General features: G+C 43.4%; 1 protein-coding gene across 4 annotated transcripts; it reads right to left on the reverse strand.

Moving 5' to 3' along the window:
- Positions 1-490: 490 nt before the first annotated feature.
- SIAH1 (siah E3 ubiquitin protein ligase 1) lies at positions 491-19,830 on the reverse strand. Of its 4 annotated transcripts, none has more exons than XM_059857054.1 (2): positions 19,672-19,830; positions 491-2,842 (listed from the first exon to the last, which is right to left on the reverse strand). In XM_059857054.1, exon 2 carries the CDS (start codon positions 2,838-2,840, stop codon positions 1,992-1,994), a length of 849 nt encoding a protein of 282 aa, XP_059713037.1. In that variant the 5' UTR covers positions 2,841-2,842; positions 19,672-19,830; the 3' UTR covers positions 491-1,991. The 4 variants fall into 4 exon arrangements, with proteins under 4 accessions (XP_059713037.1, XP_059713039.1, XP_059713038.1 ...); XM_059857056.1 differs by lacking the exon at positions 19,672-19,830 and adding an exon at positions 18,990-19,188; XM_059857055.1 differs by lacking the exon at positions 19,672-19,830 and adding an exon at positions 10,543-10,671.
- Positions 19,831-21,202: the final 1,372 nt, after the last annotated feature.

Genomic DNA, 21,202 nt, shown 5'->3' on the forward strand with positions numbered 1-21,202 from the left:
ACCCTGCACAGCCCTGGCCTCTCAGGGGCCACACACATTCTGCACCACGCTCCCTTAACACAGCCAGGGCTGGAATGGCTCAGCTCAGCCAGGCAGGCACCAGGGAGGCAAGGGAGATGGGGGCTCCTCTAAAAAGAGTATTTAACCAACTTTCTGCTGAAGACAAATCGGAGGTAAATACAGACAAGATTAATTAGGTGAACAGTTGGCTGTATATTCAAAAAGAAAAAAATGCTAGATTGCAGGAGTTTTGGAAGCATTTATCTACTGTCACAAGGTACCAGTACATCTTTTAAATTACATCTGTGCACAGTTCAGTCTTAAGTATCAAATTTTCAGAGTGAAACTTTACTACATGAAGCCAACTATTTCTGTAGTATTAATCCAACCCAATGGATTTCATGTTCCTTACCTGTAGAACTACTTACCTCATCATGCATCAAAAATAGTAAGAACAAGATCAACTTCTGATAAGAAAGTTAAGACAGTGCACAGTAATTAAACCGTATTTTAATGTGTTACAAAAGTAGTCAACAGCCAGAGCAGCTCCCCGACACGGCCGCTACCACTCGCTCTGACAAAGGTTTCCTTCCTGCTCCAGGTGGAAGAGCTTTCCCTGCTCTTGTCTGGGTCTGTTTTGTAACACAAATCCCATTTACATTCGTGGTTCAGGTTTGCACATACAGGCAGTCTGCATAAAGCCCAGTATCCTTCCAAAGCCTTTAGGGCTGGTCAGTCACACCTGGAAGAGATTTATCTGCATTGTCATGTGGATCATGTCACCAAATTGAGATACAAAAGTCAGTTCCAGACAGTTGCTTTAGTAACAACCAAAAGACATGAAGACAAGAAACTGAGCAAGAGCATCAATGTGTCAAACTTTGAGCTAAAGCAAAAAGCAGAAGTTGGCTGTGGTTTTTTTCATTTGCCAGGTAATCTTTTAATGACAAATATAAAAAGACTGAAAACATCTCACTCTGACTGCCTTTTTTTTTTTTTTTTGACAAATGGTCTGCTTTTATAATTACAAATATTGTGTAATACAATACTTCCTTTGTACTGCAAACCGACAAATACAAGGATGCAACCAATTTTCTAAGCATCTCTAAATTTGAAATGTGAATTGCTATTTTTTTTTAAATTCGGAAAGTTCTTAATAATTGTTTCATTTTTGTTAGAAGATAACTCAAAGTACAACAACATCTAGACCTGTTTTTAAAGGAGCTGTCTTTCCTGACACATCTTTGAACATAAGCACTCCTTTCGAGTTCAGTACATTCACAAATAGCTCAATTAAGAACAGTATCACCAATGAATTGACTACTGGAAAGAGACAAAATTTACCAAACATACAGAAATATAAGTTTTACCATAGCAATTATGCATATCAAAAGATGACACCTGTAATTAATCTTAAAAAGATACAAAAAAGAGAAAAACCTGAATTACAGAAAAGAAAGTCATATTTATTTAATGAAAAACTAGAAGTTAATAAAAATTAGCAAATACACAAAAAATATACACAAACAGCAGCAATACTATGTAGTGACTTACAAAGGGGGGGTGGGGAGGAGGAGGGGAAGCAGCGGCCAGAGACCAGACCGCTCAACATGGCTTGTCAGTCAAAGGGGGAGGAAAAAAACACAAACAAAAACACGAAACAGTATCCTTTTCAACAGTACAATCAATCTACAAACAAGTTTTAGAATTATTTTACAACATTTCCTGTAGAATCAATTCTTAATACAAAAGATGCCCATTTTGGGTGTATATATATTTTCAGTGGTTTACTGTTGACTTATTTTAAATATATTAGTTACTACATGCAACTGCTTCCTGTAATTTAACAGCCTTTCCTTTTATTTACCTTCATTTATGTCTACCCTCCATCTACCAAATAATTTGTCTGACAGTCAAAGATGGTTACCCTATTTCTGCTAAATTAAATGCAACGGTTTTAAACACTGGCCTGAAGAGGTTTGATTGCCATTTCAACACATGGATATAGTTACGTTGATGCCTAAATTGCCATTTTCTGCAAAGAGCTGTGCAATGCTGGTGTCAAAGACTAGACAGTCACTATTCATAATGGCTGTTGCAATTCCCTCATGAATAGATCGAGGAGTCGCTTCCCAAGTCAATCGCCGCCTATGCCCGTTTAGCTCGAGTCGATAAGCAAAGTTTTCTGCTTGCTTGCGTGTTCCTATCAGCTGTACAATTGCAAAGAACTGCTGGTGACCATCATACTTTTCCTGTTTCTCCAACACTAGCATGAAATGAAAGCCAAAACAAGACTGCATCATAACCCAGTCAACAGCACCAGGAAGATTAATGTCCGTGGCCAGGAACACTATATCTTCTCCCTGCAGCGTTGTAATTGACTTATGCTGATGCATCAGGTGCGGCATTACAGCATCCAGGGAGCCTTGCCATTTACACGAAGCACCGGGACAGGGACAGGAGTAAGGCCTAAACTCACACAGCTCCTCGTGGTCTGCTTTTTCTGTGTGTGGCAAAGTTATCTCGCAGCCGGAAGAGGCGTATTTACACGGGAATAGTACGGAATTGGCAACTTTCTCCATGGCCAGGTTACGGATGGAGCCCAGCGGGCCTCGGCAAGTGGGGCAGCACGTGAGTTTGGGGCGACAGTTGCTACAGACCAGATGGCCACTCTGACACTGCAGGATCGGTGGCAGCACATAGTCAAAGCACACGGGACACTCAAAGAGACTGGCCAAGTCATTGTTGGAAGCTGTGGTGCCCGTCAGCGCGGGCACCCTCTGCGATGGCGTGCACTTGGAGGTACCTGTGGGTAGTGCTGTAGCGGTCTGACGGCTCATTTCTGCAACAGAACACAGAACACACAGTTCACATCTAACCACACTTCACTGCCATGCATGCAGCATTTCTTGACTCACAGAGCTTCAAGAGACAGTAAGATACAAATGAAAGCAAACCCCCCCATGTATTACGAACTGCATATTGGTATGTGTAGATCAGCTGTGCACATACGGCACAGACACTCACAGGACATGGAAACCAAACAAGTGACAAAGTTCTCCTCATTGTTCTAAAGTGGCATTTATCTACTGGAAGCTGCAAAGGAGGGGAGTAAAAACATGCTAAAAATGAGACGTTATTGTTTGTTTTTTTAATATTGCATTTATGAAATGCTTCACCTAGATCACTTGTGTGTATCAACTCTTGTGTATGGAACAATTTTAAGCTGCTGTGTATGAGAAACGAGGCAATTTTTAATGAAAAAAAAAACCTATCTTCTGCATGTGACCTTCTCAGTAATCATGCTTACAGTGTAATTTATTTTAAAAAGTTGAAAAACACAGCTCAGACAACTACTATCCTGCTTTTTACCCAGGATAGGACAGTGACTCTTCATTTTCATTACTCTGCTACTGAGGCCCATGGCTTGTGAAGCACAGCCACTGCTTCAGCTTCCTTAACAAAACCATTTGTGAGGATTCCAGAAAAAAAACCCCAAAGCAATCACTCTACTTAATTTTCTGAATAAGACTAAAGTTCACTTGTCAAATTTGAGAATTCATTGTACCATGTAAATACTCAGACATTTTCAGTCCCTCTTCATGAAGTTCTATGTTCAGTGGAGCTCCCACTGAAGTTTTGTCCTCTCCAATGTCCCCAGACAAAGGTGACAGCTGTCTGACCAAACAGCTTGCTCGAGCATTCCACAGATGTGGAACAAGTTTCTTAACATGTTGTGTTTTCCTGCACTCCTAACTTTCCTCCTTCTTGTGGAAAAGAAATTACTAGCACTATCTCAAAAAACAAACACAGTTTTGAAAAAATAAACCATACCTTTGTAGGTAAAGGGCAGTTCAATAAAATGCTATCCAAAATTGGCTTCTGTTACACAGTACAATTCTCAGCCACCCTAAGTGCCTCTCTGCGAGTACAACCAGCTCTGGATCTGTCACGTACGTATAAAGCTCTCAAAATAAACCTCATCTTTAATCTCCTTGCTATTTGACATGGGAATATTAGGCAATAGGCAAGCTTCCCATATTTAGCATCATTTCACCCACAAACTTACTCATACTTGGACCAGACAGCTCAGAGCAGCATACTGTGCATGCTTTTGCAAGACATGCACTGTTCAGGGCACAAAGCAGAGGAACTAAGAGATTCCTACTTGCAAAATGTCTTAGTCCTTGACATCTAAATAGTAATGAGAGACAGACAAGTCCAAATTCCTCTACAGAAGTACCTCTCCCCAGAGCTAGAAAAGAATGAGTGTCTAAGATACGATTCTCAGACACTGATTTTATGAGTCTCGCTAATCCCACTGACAGCATCTTCCTAACCCACCAAACTCTTCCTCCATTTCAGTCTTGGTGGTCTAGAAATACCTTGGGAAAAACACCCATGCAGCAGTTTTCAGTGCTGAGCCATAACTGATCATGTAGAGATATGACAAGAATGTTTGTGTCTTTTGGCTTTATCTTCCCACTACGAGGCATTCCAGCTTAGATGAGAAGTTTAGGATGTCTGTGACAAATCAAGGATGTGTCCTGGGGAAGTGATGTTGCACCAGCAAGGGGACTGGAGCAGCAAGGCCTCTGCCAGCTGCCCTGCTCTGTGTCCCAGCAGCTGCAGGTGGGGGGCACCCTGCAGTTCTCTGCTCTGGAACAAACCATCGGACACGGGAGAGCCAATGCTGATCACACTGTTCCCTCGGGAAGAGCTTAGAAATAACAAGCATATTCATATGTCAAATTCTGGAAGAAGTCTCCCTTCAAATACTGCAAACACACACATTTCAGAAAGTCTGTGTGTGCTTCCTCCTGCCTGACCCTGTACGTCCTGATCCAGGGATCCTCCATAACCTGCAGATAACGCTGGTGAAAACCACTGTGTCAGACCAGTTCCCTGGGCAGCCTGACAAGCTGGGTGAGCTCTGCTGTCTTTAATTACACCTCGCTGAGCCCATGCAACAGTTAAATGAAGCAACCTACAAACTCTGTGAAAGACCTTGTGCACAGACGCACTTCCCACTTGAGTTTTCTAAGGTACAGAAGCACTGGAGAACAGAACTGTGTTACCAGTGCTCCCGTGTGAGCAGCCTTCACACACACCTTCCACAACACTCACAGGAGCGGCACTGCAAACGAGGAGGAATCTCTGAACCAGACCACTGGGATTAGCACGCAGGAAAGACACTGCATAAGGCTATAAACTGTAATTTACCAAGCCTAAACCTGCCCAAAGCCTACATTTTCATCACTCTTGTTAACACAAAGATGAATAATACATCTTTTATGGCTATCTCAAAAGTTACAAGTTAATCACAAACAAAAGTTTTAACAGTGGACTACATTTAACCCATTAAATTAAGAAAATCATACAATTACAAACCAAGGAAAAACAACTACAGAGCTGGAGTTAAAGTTTAAATATATTTTTAGTTACAAACCCTCTACTACAGGTCAAAACACTTATATGCAATATTTGCTATTCATTATCTTTATTTGCACACGTTAGGAACAAGTTTCTAAGCAACAGGGACAAACTAAAGAACACTAAGGTGTCATTTTCAAGAGTATTAGGTCCTTTAACTCCAATTATCAAAAAGACTGCTCGTATTCAAAAATATTTACCCAACAGTAAGAGTGAAAAGGGGAAAACGCATCTTAAGATTTCCTATTTTTAAATCAAGAAAAGCTGCTCCTGGTAACATCTAGAACGCACCGACCTGTTGCTAAAAGCGTTCTCGACACTGTTCTGGGAAAGGTTACGTGCACAGGTTACCGAGACCTCCCGCGGGACACAACTCAACAGCTCCTACAAGCCCACCTTTAAATACTGCGCATAAGGCAATTTAAACGGCGCTACCTTTCCCCTTGCAGGTTTTACTCCCCGGCAAGCACGCAGACCAGACGCCCTTCCAGGAATACGGCCCGCTGGAGGCAGATCTGCCCGTCATGGGGCGCGGAGGAGCTCATGGCGCGTCCGCGCAGCACAGGCGGGCTCGGGCCGCGGGCCGGGCGGTGACCGCGGCGAAAGCTCCCGCCACGCCCGGGGGGCCCCGCGCGGCGCCCGGATGTCACCGCCCCGGGCGGGACCCACCGCCCCCATGTGAGGCCGCGCTCCGGCCCCGCGCCCCAAAATGGTTCCCCGAGCTTCCCCCGGCACTGCCGGCGCGGGACGGCCCCGCCCCGCCCCGCCCCGCCCGCCGCCGCCTCCGGGGGAGGACGCGGCTCGGCCCCGCCCGCTGAACCGGGAGCCGGCGCCGCCCTTCCCGCGGAACCGGGAGCCGGCCCCGCCCCACCATGGGACCGAGATCCGGCCCCTCCCGCCCGGCCCAGCCGCACCACGCAGCTCCCCCGCAGGCCCGCGGCCCGGCCGTGCCTCACACGTGCGCACGGAGAAAGCCCTCCACCTCCCCCGAAATAACTGCTTTGAAAAAGCTATAGCTTCCATTCAAAACTCTTCTAAGACATGAAAATCACTTCCTCCTATTTCAAGGATGTTCCTCAGATGAGCATTTTTCACTGTGGATCTGTAAAGTCCTATTCAACAGGAATTTACTCCATTTGTATAAATACTATTCGATTAAGCAAAAGCATAATCTCAAGGAAATGACCAAAGAAGTAAAACAATGTGGCATATTTGATTATCTACTTGGACTATTAAAAAAATTAGAACAGGTGAAAGGATAAAGCAGTTGGAAGCCAAGTCACGACGCTTGCATGATGCACGCACTTTGCTCAGAAAAGCTTAGACATTATGGAAGGCTGATGTAATGAATGGTAAGGTCACCGAAGTAACAAGTTTCAGTGGAGGCAACAGAACAAAGACACGGAGATAAACTGTTGTGGTCACATAAAAAGTAAGGCTACAAAGTCTGAGTAAAGATAATTATCTTTAAAAATACTTTCCTACTATTTGAAATCCAAGTCCTTTTCAAGAAGACTTTTGTCAGCACTGCAAATAATGCCCAAGTGCTACAAAGAAATCCTGCCCACTTGATACAAGGCTTCCTTCAGTCTCACCCGCAAATGTGCAATATACAGCATCCCAGCAGGTAAGAGTCAAGAAAGTTTACAAGCAGAACAGAAACACTGAAGAAAAACTGCATAGAAACAGCTTTTGAGGAACTAAGAGCATGCTGCGAGGTGTGTGAAACATGCCCTAGGCCACCCCTCGTGTGGCAGTGTCCCCAGAGCACACCCACCGGCCCCTGGCCAGGCGACAGCTGCTGCTGCCCGCGTGCTTGGCTGGCTGCACAGCGCCTCGGGGACAAAGCCTTTGGGACCCGGACACAGAACCAAAATCCTGCGGGAACGGGAAGGCACAACCAAAACACTGGTTAAAAAGCTCTGCTGAGGCACAGGTGCACAGAAAGCAGTCTGAAAAAGCTGAAAAAGATCGTGTGCCTCATGTGCCACGGAGTTATCAATGATAAACAGGACTAGACTGAAACTCTTCCACCTTCTCACCTCACCAAGGTGTTAGCTCCAGACACATTCTAAAAATCACATTTGTGCTTCACTGGAATACAGGGCACCTTTGACAAATTCAACTTAGCATCATCCACTTCTCTCATATCAAATAGCACATCTTCTCTCATATCCTCACCCATATCAAATAGATTAGACTGGAGTTTAGCATTTCAGCTAGCTTTTGAAAAGATAACTGAATATTAGTTTGGAGGGAAAAAAACACACAAAAGTTCTGTATAGTCATGTTAATGGCTGGAAGGGAAAAAGTCTCATATAAGAGACTTTTAAAGTCTCATTAAGTAATAAAAGGACAGAAAAAAATTATCACAATTGTCTGTATGTGATGCAACAACATAATTTTTTCTATAACATTTCAAAACTGAGTTCAGAAACTTCCACTCAAAATGCACTCTTAATGCATTACAGCCACCAACAAAGTATAGAAAATCTTTCATCTTTTTCAACAGTACACTCATATTTGAGAAAAAGACTTTTTTACACACAGTACTGCTAGAGAGCACTGGAAATGAGAATAGGACGAAGTTGTGAAAAACACTGACAAGTCACTTTTTTCAAGATGTGACACAAACTAAAGAATGTCAAAACCCAAAAGCTAAATGAAAGGTTGAAAATACTCATTAAACATAAAACATATCAGAGAAAGTCTCGCCAATACTTTTGCAGAAACTAGTATTTTTAATTTTATTTAATTTCAAAGACATTTTAGGGCCCAAGGCTTTGCCTTTTGCAGTGTATCAGTTTCTCTTTCCCAGCTCTCAGGAGATGTTGGATCCCAAGGGTCTGGAGTGGTGAGGATCAAATGCAGGCCTGGACAGACATGTGCACCCCTGCTCAGACACAGCCTCTGGACCTGCTGGCCTACTTCAAAATTTTTAGAAGACAGTTCATGACATAAATTATTAATCAACTATATAATACAATTTAGTCTCTGTACACTCTGGTTTTGACTAATGAATTAGGATTTTCTTCAACCCTTGCAGATACTCTTTTCTTTGGTGCCCTTAACTATGCTATTTGTTTTTTCAGACACCTCAGGGCTTCTCTTTTCCTGCATAACAAGCAAAAGCTAGATCAATCCAATGGAACAGAATATTATAAAATGAGACCAAAATAAATATACAAAATTGAGTTAAGACTCGATTTCCTTTGCCAAAATGTCATCTGTCCAGTTCGTCTCTTTTTCATACACAATTAGACCATTTCCCTCTACCTTGCAGTGACCCAGTCTGCCTGAAACTGCAGGCAGCTTTTTCTTGCACCTCAAGACATTCCCTACCAACCCCATTTTCCAACCACCAGGAAGGGAAATCCCAACAGATTTATGTAACCATGGAATTGTCTTTGTGGCCAGCACTGCAGTGAGTGCCCAGTCCCTGACTCCCCACGTTTCTGATGTGTCCCACACGTGTTCCCTCACGATCCCCAATGGAGCCATGGCAGTGCCCCTCCTGACCTTCTCTGAGTTCAGCACACCCCACATGGCAGATGCAGACACAAATGCAGCCATGGAAACACCACCAGCATTGTTACACCCACCAAATCAGAGTGACCTATTTCTACCTCAGTGCAAACACCTGACTTTGGTAGTGCTGTTTGACTTCTGCCTCATCACTGTTGCTCACTACTTCTCCTGTGGAGATATGCTGGAATATTCAACATCAGCCCAGGAGAGGTTTTTCCCTAGCTGTTAAACATTTTCTTTCCAACAGCTTTAGGAGGTAAAATTAGGAAGGAACAGTATCCTGTAGAAGACATACACTGACCACATCAAAATCACTTTAGTAACCAACTACTATGACTGAAGTGTTCAATTTTAAATGCAACAAAGAACTTCATCAATTCCAACAAGTGAATAACCTGTTCTCCACTCAAACAGAGCTTCAACTCCCACCTTTGCACAGAATACTGGAGCCCACACTGCTATGGTACTCCAGCCTTGTGAAGGAAGACAAGCTGAGGAACAACGCTCTGCAAAAACAAAAACCTGATAAGCCCCCAAATTTCATTCCGAAATTCAATAGCTACCAAACTAACTAGTGAAACTATATACAGCTAAACAAAAATACAGGGGAAAACCACTCTTTAAATACAAAGCAAAACCAAACACTTGCATTAAAAAGATCATGGACCACTTCCACATTGGACTTGACCAAATTTTTCCTTTTTAAAAAAACAAGCAAATAACTTGTCTTGCTGTGACACTGCCAAATCCCACCTAGCAGAGAGGTATGAAGCTGGTGTTAGAGAAATGCTGCTCCAGGCTGTATCCTGCATGCTCCTGCACTGCACCTGGTGGTGCTGTCTGACAAGAGCCTTCTCTTCCCTCCTGCCCCAGCTCTGTATCCCCAGTGCCAGGATCAGCAATGGCCAGAGCTCTCCTTGCTACAGGACAGCCAGAGCTGCCCCCACAGGGACCCCACAGCACCATAAACCATGGGATGGACCCAACCTGGCACCTGTGCCCCAGGAGCCCTCTAAGAAACCCAACAGAGCGTGCCTGTCTGCAGCCTGCTGTGTTCTGTGCACTGGTCTCAAAATTAAGATAGCAGAAACCAGAGCATCTAAGAAAATAAAGAAAACTTTATCTGAAAATACAGGTAACTCAAAGCAAACTAACAGGGATAAGATTTTTATTTTATTTTTAGTAGTACCAAGTTTCTGTTCACTGTGCACAGAACACACTGAATTGAGCTGTATCAGAATCATCCTTCAACAGTTCAGCCAAGTAATATCTATGAACACAGGGAGACAGCTACCTTTTAAAAAGTTCTGGATATACAATGCTGCAACAAAAAACAAGGCAGACACACAGAAGGATCACCTACAGAGTGAACTAGTAAGAGCAACAGAAAAGAGGAAAGCAAGGTATTTTTCATGCTCTAACACAAACTGCCATTCAGAAGTCTCTAAACAGGAAGCACTCAATTGTTCTACAAGGCATCATAGATGGGCTCTGTATACAATTACACTCTATTAGAATTTTTTTAAAAAGGAAAGAAAAAAAAAACCAACCCCCTCTATAAACATTAACAGCAAATCCTACCATGTGTGACAACTTGGGGGCTGTGTTTCTTTCCTCAGTCTGATTTTGCAAACCCTATACTCTTCAGAGCATACTGTAATTGCCACGCAATATTGCATCACCATTCCTGTGTCTGTGGCAGACACAGGGAGGAGGGTGTGGCATGGAAGCACTTACCTGAATTCAGTAAGGCTCAGCTAAAAGAAGTACCTGTACTTTGATGAGTCTTCACTTACCAAGTATTTCTGTGATAACTATTCCAATGCAAATTCAAGACCTATTTTATGCTCAATATTCTTCCTGCATAACCTAACAGTAGTAGGGAGCAGACCATCAAAATAACCAGACCTAATCAAAGAGACCTACAAATTAAGACTGCCTGACAGGAGACTGACCCATGACACAGAAAGCCCCTCTGTAGGAAGTCAGGACAGGATGACATACATTGACTACTTTTATAAAGATATCTCCATCTTGTTAATTCCTTAGGTTTGTACAAACTTCCATTTAAAATAATCACTTCTTCTTGGGATCCTTCACTTGCTCTGTATTCCTGTATGCAGCAGCCCTGATGACAGTGGAGCCTGCGTACAGTACGGCAGTCTAAACTCAGGAGGGCAAATATGTTATGGGAGGGCTTGGAGACTCGAGATACTTACTGCAGAGCACAGAGCTTGGTGCCACAAGGTATGTCAGATATGGATCCTACTTAAATACATCCAGAATCACAGAACACACTCTAGTGGCACTGGAAGTCTAACTTTTAACACCTCAGAAATTATTAATTTTTCAGAACCTCTGGTACTAAACTACAGAATCCCTAGTCTGAGTGACAGTTTTTACAAATCTGTTTTTTTTAAATAATCTTCAAAAGCAAGAACTTTTAGAAGAATGTCTGATAAAGATAATGCATTTTATCACACACCACAAGGAGAACAAGACACACAACATTTAAAAGTAAAGGATCAAGTCTGTATTTTTAAAATGGACATCTACGAATTTTGGAACAAAAATTTTCCTACTACGCATACTAATTCAAAAGGAAAGCTGTGACAATGTAAGGTGGGCCACAGTTTTTTAATTTGTTGATATACCACAGGTAGAAAACAGAAAGCACTGAGCTTAAGACTCTGTAAGACCTTAATAAAAGAAGTACAAAACTACAGTGGGACTTTGCATTTCTGATGGTTCCACACTTTTCAGTACTTCATTTCTTAAAACTCTGATTTTCTGCATGCCTTGTGTTTCTGGAACGTATTCTTTGAAGCCCATGTGTCTCCATTAGAACCAATTCTGTTTTATTGCAGCGACTTAGCTTTTCCCCACTCATCAATTCTGAATCAACTGTTTCTTGTAATATTATTGCATGAAAATTGAATTGCCGCAATAATTAATATTTTTAAAATCATTATTAAAATGTTAATCAAATTGTCAAACTCGGCTACTGACAACTCTGCAGCCAAGCCTGGTTACACTGCTGCGGAGAGCAACAGTTCTACAGCTTCTCATCAAACCCTCAGGTCTGAAATGCAGCTTTAACCCACAAATAAGAGCAGTCTCCCAGGAAGTGTCCAACCTGAGCACACAGCAGCGATGGGTGGGGCTGCTGACGTCACAGCACACCATGTTGCATGAAAAGACTGAGCATTCCTTGAAACCTTTAAAAAAAAGCCAACCAAACCCACGATTAGTGGTGCAGAGCACAAGTCTGTGGCAAGGGAGACCTGGGGCTTGTTCCTGTTTTGTCACGAGTTTCTGAGTCACCACAGGCAAGTACTTCCCTGCCTTTCACAGGTTTTAAACTACCACAAGTAGCTGTGAGTCTGACCCATTAATGCAAAAATGAAAGAAATTACTTGATAAGGATACCAAGTTAACCCTGTTAGACCCTATTCAAATTTACTTCAGGTTAGTAATAACTGAATATCATTACACACTAGAAGACACTGTTAAATTATTTAACATCTCAGTTTTTGTAGTCCACAATCATCAGACTTCAATCACTGTTTACTTTCAAACTCCTGCTCACATATGGATAACTGCTCTCTACTCATTCCAGTATTTTGTACATCAAAGACACAAATTATGAAAACATTGGCAACACCCTTCTCACTATCTCTATTGTATCTAATCCGAAGGTCCTCCTGATTTTATGAAAAGTAAAGTAACCTTTCTTTAGAGGGATCCTTGAATTATCAAAAACAAAAAAAAAAAAACCCTCAGCTGCTTTTGTGAATCTCCAAGTACTCAGACTGTCAAGCAAGTTATTAAAATTCAGAAGCAAAAAAAAAAAACCAAAAAACTCTTGGGCAAGAAAATTACACGTTCTTTTACTGCCATTAAATTCTGATCAGGTACATCTCAAATGCCAAGTAAAATGTACACACTATCTCACTTATTTGTATTGCCTGAGAATTGCTTCATGGCATACAAAATTAAAATTCTGTCATAATCACTCTGAAGTCAGGCCTGAGTCTGCACCAGAAGTTAAAACACAAGATATTATAAACGGTTTGGAAATGACAGGAGTAGACATATTTTTCTGCTACTTCATGTTCTCTTTATCTGCACTTTCTAAATTCAAGACCTGTCACTGTCTTTCTCTGCAAAAAACTGTCCTCTCTTCTGTTAAGTATTCAAAATCAAAACTTGAGTCTTTTGCAGTGCTGAATCTCTAACATCAACTCTTAGCCATGAACCACTGTCTAAAGCAGTTGTAAAATTCAGTACTTTTTAGCCTTTTTCTTTTACATGAATATTACAAAAACAGAATAGGCTGGAAGATCAAGCATTCAAAAAATGGGAAATAAAAAAATTAAAGTTTGGTAGGCAACTTTACATCTACTTCCCCATATGCACGTTATAGAACAGCTTTCAATGAAATCCTCTTTTTCCCTACACTCACCTCCATAAGTAGATTAACACCTTTACATCCATGGAAGAATTATGACTGTACAAGGAACAATAACTTTTGTTTAAGCAGAACACATTATTTTTAAACAAAACTGTTTAGGTCAGCAACTGTTTTTAATATGAGCAAAAGTGCTCTTAAAATTACTGTTTTACAGGTGCTGTTTTGGAAGAATATTGTCCATCTTAGCTTCTATTATGGAATGCATTTTTTTTTATATCTGTAAAATTTCCTTTCTGAATAATTAGATTTGACCCAGTACAAAGCCACACTAAAATTTCATAGTACACCATCAACATCTGCCATCCAAATGATTCCCTAGTCACACCTGTGCAACCAGTCTCCAAATTACATCCTTAGGGCACTTGTGCAATCACACAGATATCGACCATGGAGAGATGAACCCTATACAAATTAACTCCCATAACTGTGTTGATGCCTTCATGCACAAAAAGGGGGAAAATTCCTGTGAATGAAAGCGGTTTTATGACTCTAAAGACTTTTATATAAATACATGTCCATATATATTTCAAAATAAACAGTCATTCAGAAACCAAAATGCTAGTTGAGCAGAGCATTTTTACAACTTTTACAAGAAGACAATTGCACATGCACCTTGTGAGACAGAAAGGAGCAAGACTTAAGGCTCTAATATAGGCAAAAGTGATCAGCTTTAAACATGAGAAATTTCTCTTTTACACCTTAAACTTGGGCCATACAGGTATCAACACAAAAATGCAAATCAAAGTATGTTTACCACATGACTTCCAAAACAACATTAGGTATTAAAGAAGATTAAAATATAAAACTGTAGCAGACCCCTGTTGGTAAAAAAAAAAAAAAAAAAAAAAAGAAAAAGAAAAAGAAGGTAACGAGGTATCAAAAAAAAATAAAATAAAGAGTCCATTTTTACAAAAAGGAGTTAAAGTCACTACCTTTCAAAGTAGCAACATGCCATATTTTACAGGTTCTTAAATATTTTAATAGCACTTCTAAGAAAACTGCTCAGTTACAACATTTCTTAAGAGCTTTCACACAGCACCACAAGAAAATGGTTTATCTATAGCACAAAGAATGACTCACCAGATGCAGGTTCCATGACACCAGGCACACACACAGAGGATGCTGGAGTGCAGTTCCACCATTTCCACAACAAACAAAAGCAGGCTACCACCAAACTGAGTGGTTGTGCTCCCTGCTTTTTACCCACTGGTTTTCTTTCTCTTCGAGGTAATGTATTCAACAAGACCAGCGGTGCACAAGCACCTGAGCAGTCCCCTGGCACCCCAGGAAGCACCAAACCCAAGTGGCAATGGAAGGCCCAGCCATCCTTTCTTAGCTCTAAGCCTGCCCTGACAGGAACCCGAGTGCAGTGGCAGTGACAGAGGGTGGCACCTCCTGCAGCAGGGCTGAACTCACGGTCCCATGGTGCCAGCTGCCCTGGGAAGGGCACCAGGGAACAGTCACCTTCTCCTCACAGGTTCACTTTTCAACTGAACTTGGGACTGAAACTGCTCCATTTCACATTCCCATGGGGAGCAGCAACACTGCAAGTTAAAGCTGGCAGCCCAGCAGGAATTGCACCCTGGATGTGCCACAGCCTGTGTGGTGCTACATCTTCTATGACTTCTCCTTCCTAACACTCAAGTGTTAACAACAACTAACCACACTTTTTAGGAATAACACTGACTTTTGAAAAAAAATAGGAAAAAAAACTTTTAAACCCCACTTCAAACTAATACCTACATCACACTTCAGCAGAAAGCAACTTGTACCAAGATTTACAAAACAGATGCCTTGTATTGCAGTTGTCATCCCTTGTAAAATATATAAGACATATAACTTTGCCTCATGAAAGATCTGTAACACAGAGCAAACAAACAACAAAGATAAGCCTTTTAACACATGCACATTTCTAAGCTAGACACCAATTCTAGAAATTTTTATGCAGTTTATTTTCAAGCTTTCCTTCTTGCAGTTTAACACCAAATTGCTTTAAAATACTCCTACTCCAGTTAAAACCTTCGCACAATCCGTACATTAGCAAAATTTTAAGAATAATTTTCCTTCAACATACTTCATCTGAACGTGTATTTGAAAGTAACTCTTACAAGCGTGGCATTCTAATGCTCCTCCTTGACAGCATTAAAAAAAAAATCCTGAAAAGTGACTGTTGTCTTTCTTCAAAGACTAAATTACTTTTTGCTCTGTTCAATACTATGTGCAAGAATTTTAGAAAAGAACCTTAGAATATTTAAAGACTTCATACCACTGTGCTGCTTTTGCTTTGGGTAGAGTTCAATTTTCTTTGTTTTGGGTTTGTGCTGGAAGCAGTGCTGATAAATACAGATGGTTTTGCTATTGCTGAGCAGTGCCTGCACACAGTCAAGGCCTTTCCTGCTTCTCACACCAGCCCAGCAGTGGGGAGGCTGGAGGGGGCACAACACCTTGGGAGGGGACACAGCCAGGACAGGTGACCCCAGCTGACCAGGGGGATGTTCCAGACCATCTGGCATCACGCTCAGCAGATAAAGCTGGGGGAAGAAGAGGAAGGGGGGATGTCTGGACTGATGGCAGTTGTCTCCCCAGGTAACCACCAAGCATGATGGAGCCCTGCTCTACTGGGCATGGCTGAACACCTGCCATGCTCGTGGGAAGTGGTGAAAGAATTCCTTGATTTGCTTTGCTGGTGTGTGCAGCTCTTCCTTTACCAATTACACTGTTATTATCTCAATCCAAGAGGTTTTTTTGCTTTTACTCTTGCAGTTCTCTCCTTGATCCCGCAGGTGGGGAAGTGAAGAGAGAGGCTGTGTGGTACTGAGCTGCCAGCTGGGGTTAAACCACTCCAGCCACACAAACCACACTTCAAAGAACTTCTCTTTCACTTTTAAGGAGTGGATGAGTAATTTTTTAAGCAGCCAAGTTATCACTACACTCTCCTTGTTTTTCTTCACAACCAGCAAGGTCATCAATTGCTATGAGAAGAGACAAAAATGTGTTTCTGAATAAGGCAGACCAAAAAAGGGAAAAGGTCATCAACTGTCTATAGAGCAATTTACTGCTCTTCTTTTATCAATTGCCCTGGAATATTTCCACGGTAATTTTCCAGGTGCAAGAGGACAAATACAGATTTTATCATTTAACTTCCTCCCTGAAAACACAGACAACCTCAATTTTCATATTCAGCTTCTATAAAGAAAAACAAGTTAAAATCAGAAGTGGACCATTTGGTTAGCTGTAGTTATCTAGCACTTTATCTGATTAAAGTATTGTGGAATTAGTAACCAAATCTCTCATTACCCCTATGATACCACAAAGAATCATCATTTTATACAGTCATACATGCATAACAGTTGTCCTGGCCATTACAGAAACACGGTATGCAGTTTGGATCAGAATTGGAATCTTTCTCTCCCTCTCTAGTGGTACAAAACTTAAAGACTATTAAATGGGGCATTAACACTGGCTTTTTTGTTCCTTAACTCCACTGTAAAGTTAACAGCTGAATGTACCCTGGCATATCAAATAACCCCAGGTCACTGACTTAGGCAGATTTTTGCTTACATGCATTTAAGTGCTAACAGCCAAATCTCAGGTACACCTGAAGTAACAGCTCATGATAACAACACAGTACTAATGCACATCTGCCAACTTCTAGCCCACAACGTGATACTGTACACAGAAAACACACATCAAAATTACATTTTTACCGTGCCATTGAACATTTAGAAAAGGAACAGTACGTACACTTTCAAAAAGAGTAACCTGCCTACAACAAATTTTTATTATTAATGAAAGCATTTTATTAAGGCAACAACTTGTCTCTGTTGTGTATTTTGTCAAAGTAAAAAAAAAAAAAACACAAAAACCCACAAATACCTCTTACTATTTTTTTTAATTACAACTAGTTTTCCCTTTTTTAAATGCTGATTTCCATTCAAAAACCAAAGCAACTGAAAAGCAAAAAAAAAAAAAAAAAAAAAAAAAAAAAACCACCAACCAAAAACCTGCATCTACAATGTTCATGACATTTAGGACTGTAAACTCTGGAGCTGAGATCCTGAGCTTCAGGCACCACGTGATGGCTGAGATGAACTCGAGCCTGCCAACATCCTCACTCCAGTGCAGCTGCTTTCTGCAGCAGGTAGCACCAAGAGCACTGAGCAGGAATTCAGGTAACCACAACCAGCAGCTGCAAACACAGAGCACACTCTGGCCTTCTGCAGACTGGCTCACGCACTACAACTGCAGAACCGAGTTCTTCATGTGTCAAGAATTTTAGATATCATTCATTTACCTTGACTATTCTGCTTCAGTTTAGCTCCTGAAAACAAGACAATCATTAAAGCAAAAAAGACACTAATAATCCATTTGGCAAAACTCAGTCCACCTTTCAAAGCTGACAGTTACAAGACTAAAAGCAATACTACAGAAGAAAAATAAAGCAAAGTGATTCTAACTTAAAATTAAGAACATCCTATTTCTAATAGCAGTTGCATGCACAGTCCTCCAGAATGTTTCATCTGAAGACCATAGTTCATAAAACTGTCCTATTTGATTTCTCTGAATTTTCTGACCAAAGAGTTGCTTCTCACATGAATATGAGCACATGCTCCCCTTTTCCACATTAGAGGCAGGTGTCTGACATTTTAGCAGGATTTCTTTCTCAATTCACACAAAGCAAAGAGCAGCAACTTACTCAAACCTAAGTATGAAAAGTACTCCTGTTATTTAAAGCATTCACTTTCCTTAGTTCACACCTACTTAGCTGGAGCCACTGAATTTCTGAGCTAACTCCTCTACTACAGTCTAATTGGACTATGGCATTAAAACCTTATCAATAGAAATGGCACAGTAACAGTTCAGCTACTTCATCTGGACATGCACTTTCAGGTCAAAAACGCCCATCATTTCATCAGAATTCTTAGGTGACAACAGATTTCTAAAATTGTATCACTGATGGACAGGTCTTATTCTTGTGCTTTCCTCTATGATTTTTCACTGCTGTGAAAAGGGAAAAGGCTACTTAAGAACATTAGTTTCCATTGAAAAGAACTTAATTTTTAGCACTTGATTTTTATTTCAGGTATACTCCTCAAAGTAATTTTCTGCAAGGAAAGTCCAGAGATCCAAGCTTTACCCTAAAACCCTCTGTATTAGTGTACCTGCACTCCAGTAACTCAAATCTTCTTGCACACCAGCTTGATTAAATCAGGGTTGAGAAGAGTTCCTTCCATTTTCCCTCCCCCTCTGGAATGCACCGTGCTAGTCTCAGTTTAGAAGGGAGATAAACAGACAACTGAAACTATGTCCCGAGCGTGGAATATCCCATGTCCTTCATGACCTAGTCCAATCAGCTATGAGCTTCCTAACAGACACCCATGTGCCACCTTAAACAAATTAAATCATTTTATCCATTTATTTAGACTATGAGTAGACTACCCATTACAGAGACAAGGCAATATTCACCCAGACTGCCTGAAAAGGAGGGCTCAAGGAGAATACTGGAGAGATATTGTATTAATGTAAGCATAGAATAAAAGTGCCACCAGCTCACCACTGGAAAAGAAACTTGGTCCTTCTCCTGAAGAAATACTGGAGATGCTTTGCCTTTCACAACAAACGCTGTTTTCTCCCGACCTTTTAAAACCGCGGAGAAGGGGAAGGCACGAAGGTCCCCAGCCTTTTCATCTTTAAGGGGAAGCTGTAGGATGGGCAAAAATCTCCCTCCCTCGTTGCTCTCACCGGATTAGGTAAGAGCGAGCAGCCCTCTCGGTAATGTCAGCGAGGGGCACCCAGCGGCACATTTTCCCCGGCAGCCCGTTCCTGCCGCGGCCGGGCCCGCCGGGAGCTCGCAGGGGCCAGGCCGCCTTCCCGGGCCGCGCCGAGCCGGCGGCGCTCCCCGAGCACAAAGCGCGGCGGGGCCGAGGCCGAGCCCACAAAGAGGCAGCCCCGGGCCGGGCGGCGCAGGCCCGGCCCGGCCCGCCGCCTCCGCCTGCACACAATGGCCCGGCGGAAGGGCTCGGGGCCGCCGCTCGCCGCAGGCCCCGCCGCGCCCCGCGGCCGCCACACAGCACCGCCCGCCCGGGCCGCGCTTAGGCCGAACAGGGGCCTTGTCCCGAGGCAGCCCCGCGGCCGCGCCGGGGCCTCCCGCGGGCGGCGGCGGGGCCCGGGCGGGGGCTGAGGGCCGCGCGGGGCCGGCCGCTCCCGCTGCCCCTCGCTCTCCCCACGGCGCTCACCTGTGGGCGCCGGGCAGGGCGGGACCCGCTGAGGCGGCCTTGGCTCCCCCGATGGCGGCTCCGTGCGGGCCGACTGCGCTGCGCCGCTCCGGCCGAGACGCTCCGTGCGCGGCCCGAGCCCACCGCGCGCTCCCCGCCTCCCTCGCTCGCTCGCTCGCTCCCTGCGCCGCGGGCACGCGCCGGCTGCGCCCGAGCGATCCTGCCGCCGCCTCCGCGCGCGCGCGCGCTCCACGGGCGCGCTCTCGCCAGCGCCCCCCCTCCCGCGCACGCGCACCCGCGGGCCGCGCTCTGCCCCGCGCCCGGCCGGGAACAAAGGCCGCGCTGCCCTCCGCGCCCCCGGTACCGCTGCGTGCCCCGGCACGGCACGGCACGGCACGGCACGGCACGGCACGGCACGGCACGGCACGGCACGGCACGGCACGGCACGGCACGGCACGGCGCGGCCGCCTCTCACCTGCGCCGCCGCGGGGCCACACAGCCCCCTCTCAACCCACTCGGGCCCCGGGCGCTGCCGCGGCCCCGCGGTCGTGGCGGCCCCGCCGTGCCCGGGCGGCGAGGGTCGGGCACCACGGCAGCCGCGGGCTCCGCGCCGCCGGGGCCACGCGGGGACTGTCACAAGGGCTCGGGATTGTGTTTTAGAAAATGAAAGAGCCCGCAAAGGGGCCTCTCGCAGAGAGGCCGGGAACGTCCGGCACGGGGGCATTCTGGTGCTTTTAATGGACTGCTAAAAACAAACCCCTCCTCCAGTCTCTGTTCAAAGACTTCGCATAATTCAGGTTAGGTCCCCATCCGGCAATGCCCTGAATACAAACGTAACTTTCAACACGTAAGCTGGATGAAATAAATGTAATTACCATTGTGCTTGCATATGCTTTGTTGGATTAGGACCATGCTCATTTACTGAAGCTATTCAGAGGTTTGCCAGAGGAGAGACACTGTTTATTTTATTTTCAGTAAAATATTTAAAAATATGTATTTGCTGTCTTATTTCCATTTTTCGAATGACTGAAGCATTTTCTTGGCCAGTTTAATTGATTATCCAGATGGTTCTCAATATCGTCCTTATTCCTTTTGATGACCAGTAAGGCACTTCTTTTTGTATAACATTCCCATGCTGAATCTGCCAAGTCTGCTTCTATTCAGAGAATTTTGTGATTAATTTTAAGGCAGATTCTCAGAAATATATCACTGTTGCGATGCAGTGCAGTATGTACCAAATGCACTCCTTAAGAATCCTCCCAAGTATAGATAATATCAATTATTTATTGTCAAAGGATGGCCAACTACAAGAGTTTAACTTCTTTGCACATAATTTCTCCCTGCACACCTTGTAGCTATGCAGTGGTTATTAAGCCTTTTGCTTTAAGTATTCATGAGGGGTGATACACATGGCAATGACTGCCAACTCATAGTTGGGCTGACTTATTGAATACTTAAAGAGATATGATTAAGTAAAGTATTATTTTTGTCCTGGATAGAAGGGATACAATCCTGAAGGAACATATTTTCCATATTAAGTTTTTTCCCCCAC

The sequence above is a fragment of the Haemorhous mexicanus genome, chromosome 12, assembly GCF_027477595.1.
Source record: "Haemorhous mexicanus isolate bHaeMex1 chromosome 12, bHaeMex1.pri, whole genome shotgun sequence".
In the NCBI taxonomy this organism is placed as follows: domain Eukaryota; kingdom Metazoa; phylum Chordata; class Aves; order Passeriformes; family Fringillidae; genus Haemorhous; species Haemorhous mexicanus.

Excerpts from the sequence above, each read along its gene's own strand:
- SIAH1 (XM_059857053.1), bottom strand. The coding sequence starts at position 5,959 with ATGACGGGCAGATCTGCCTCCAGCGGGCCGTATTCCTGGAAGGGCGTC. Across the intron at positions 2,843-5,868 it reads TAAAACCTGCAAGGGGAAAG|AAATGAGCCGTCAGACCGCT; the intron begins GTAGCGCCGTTT and ends GTTCTGTTGCAG.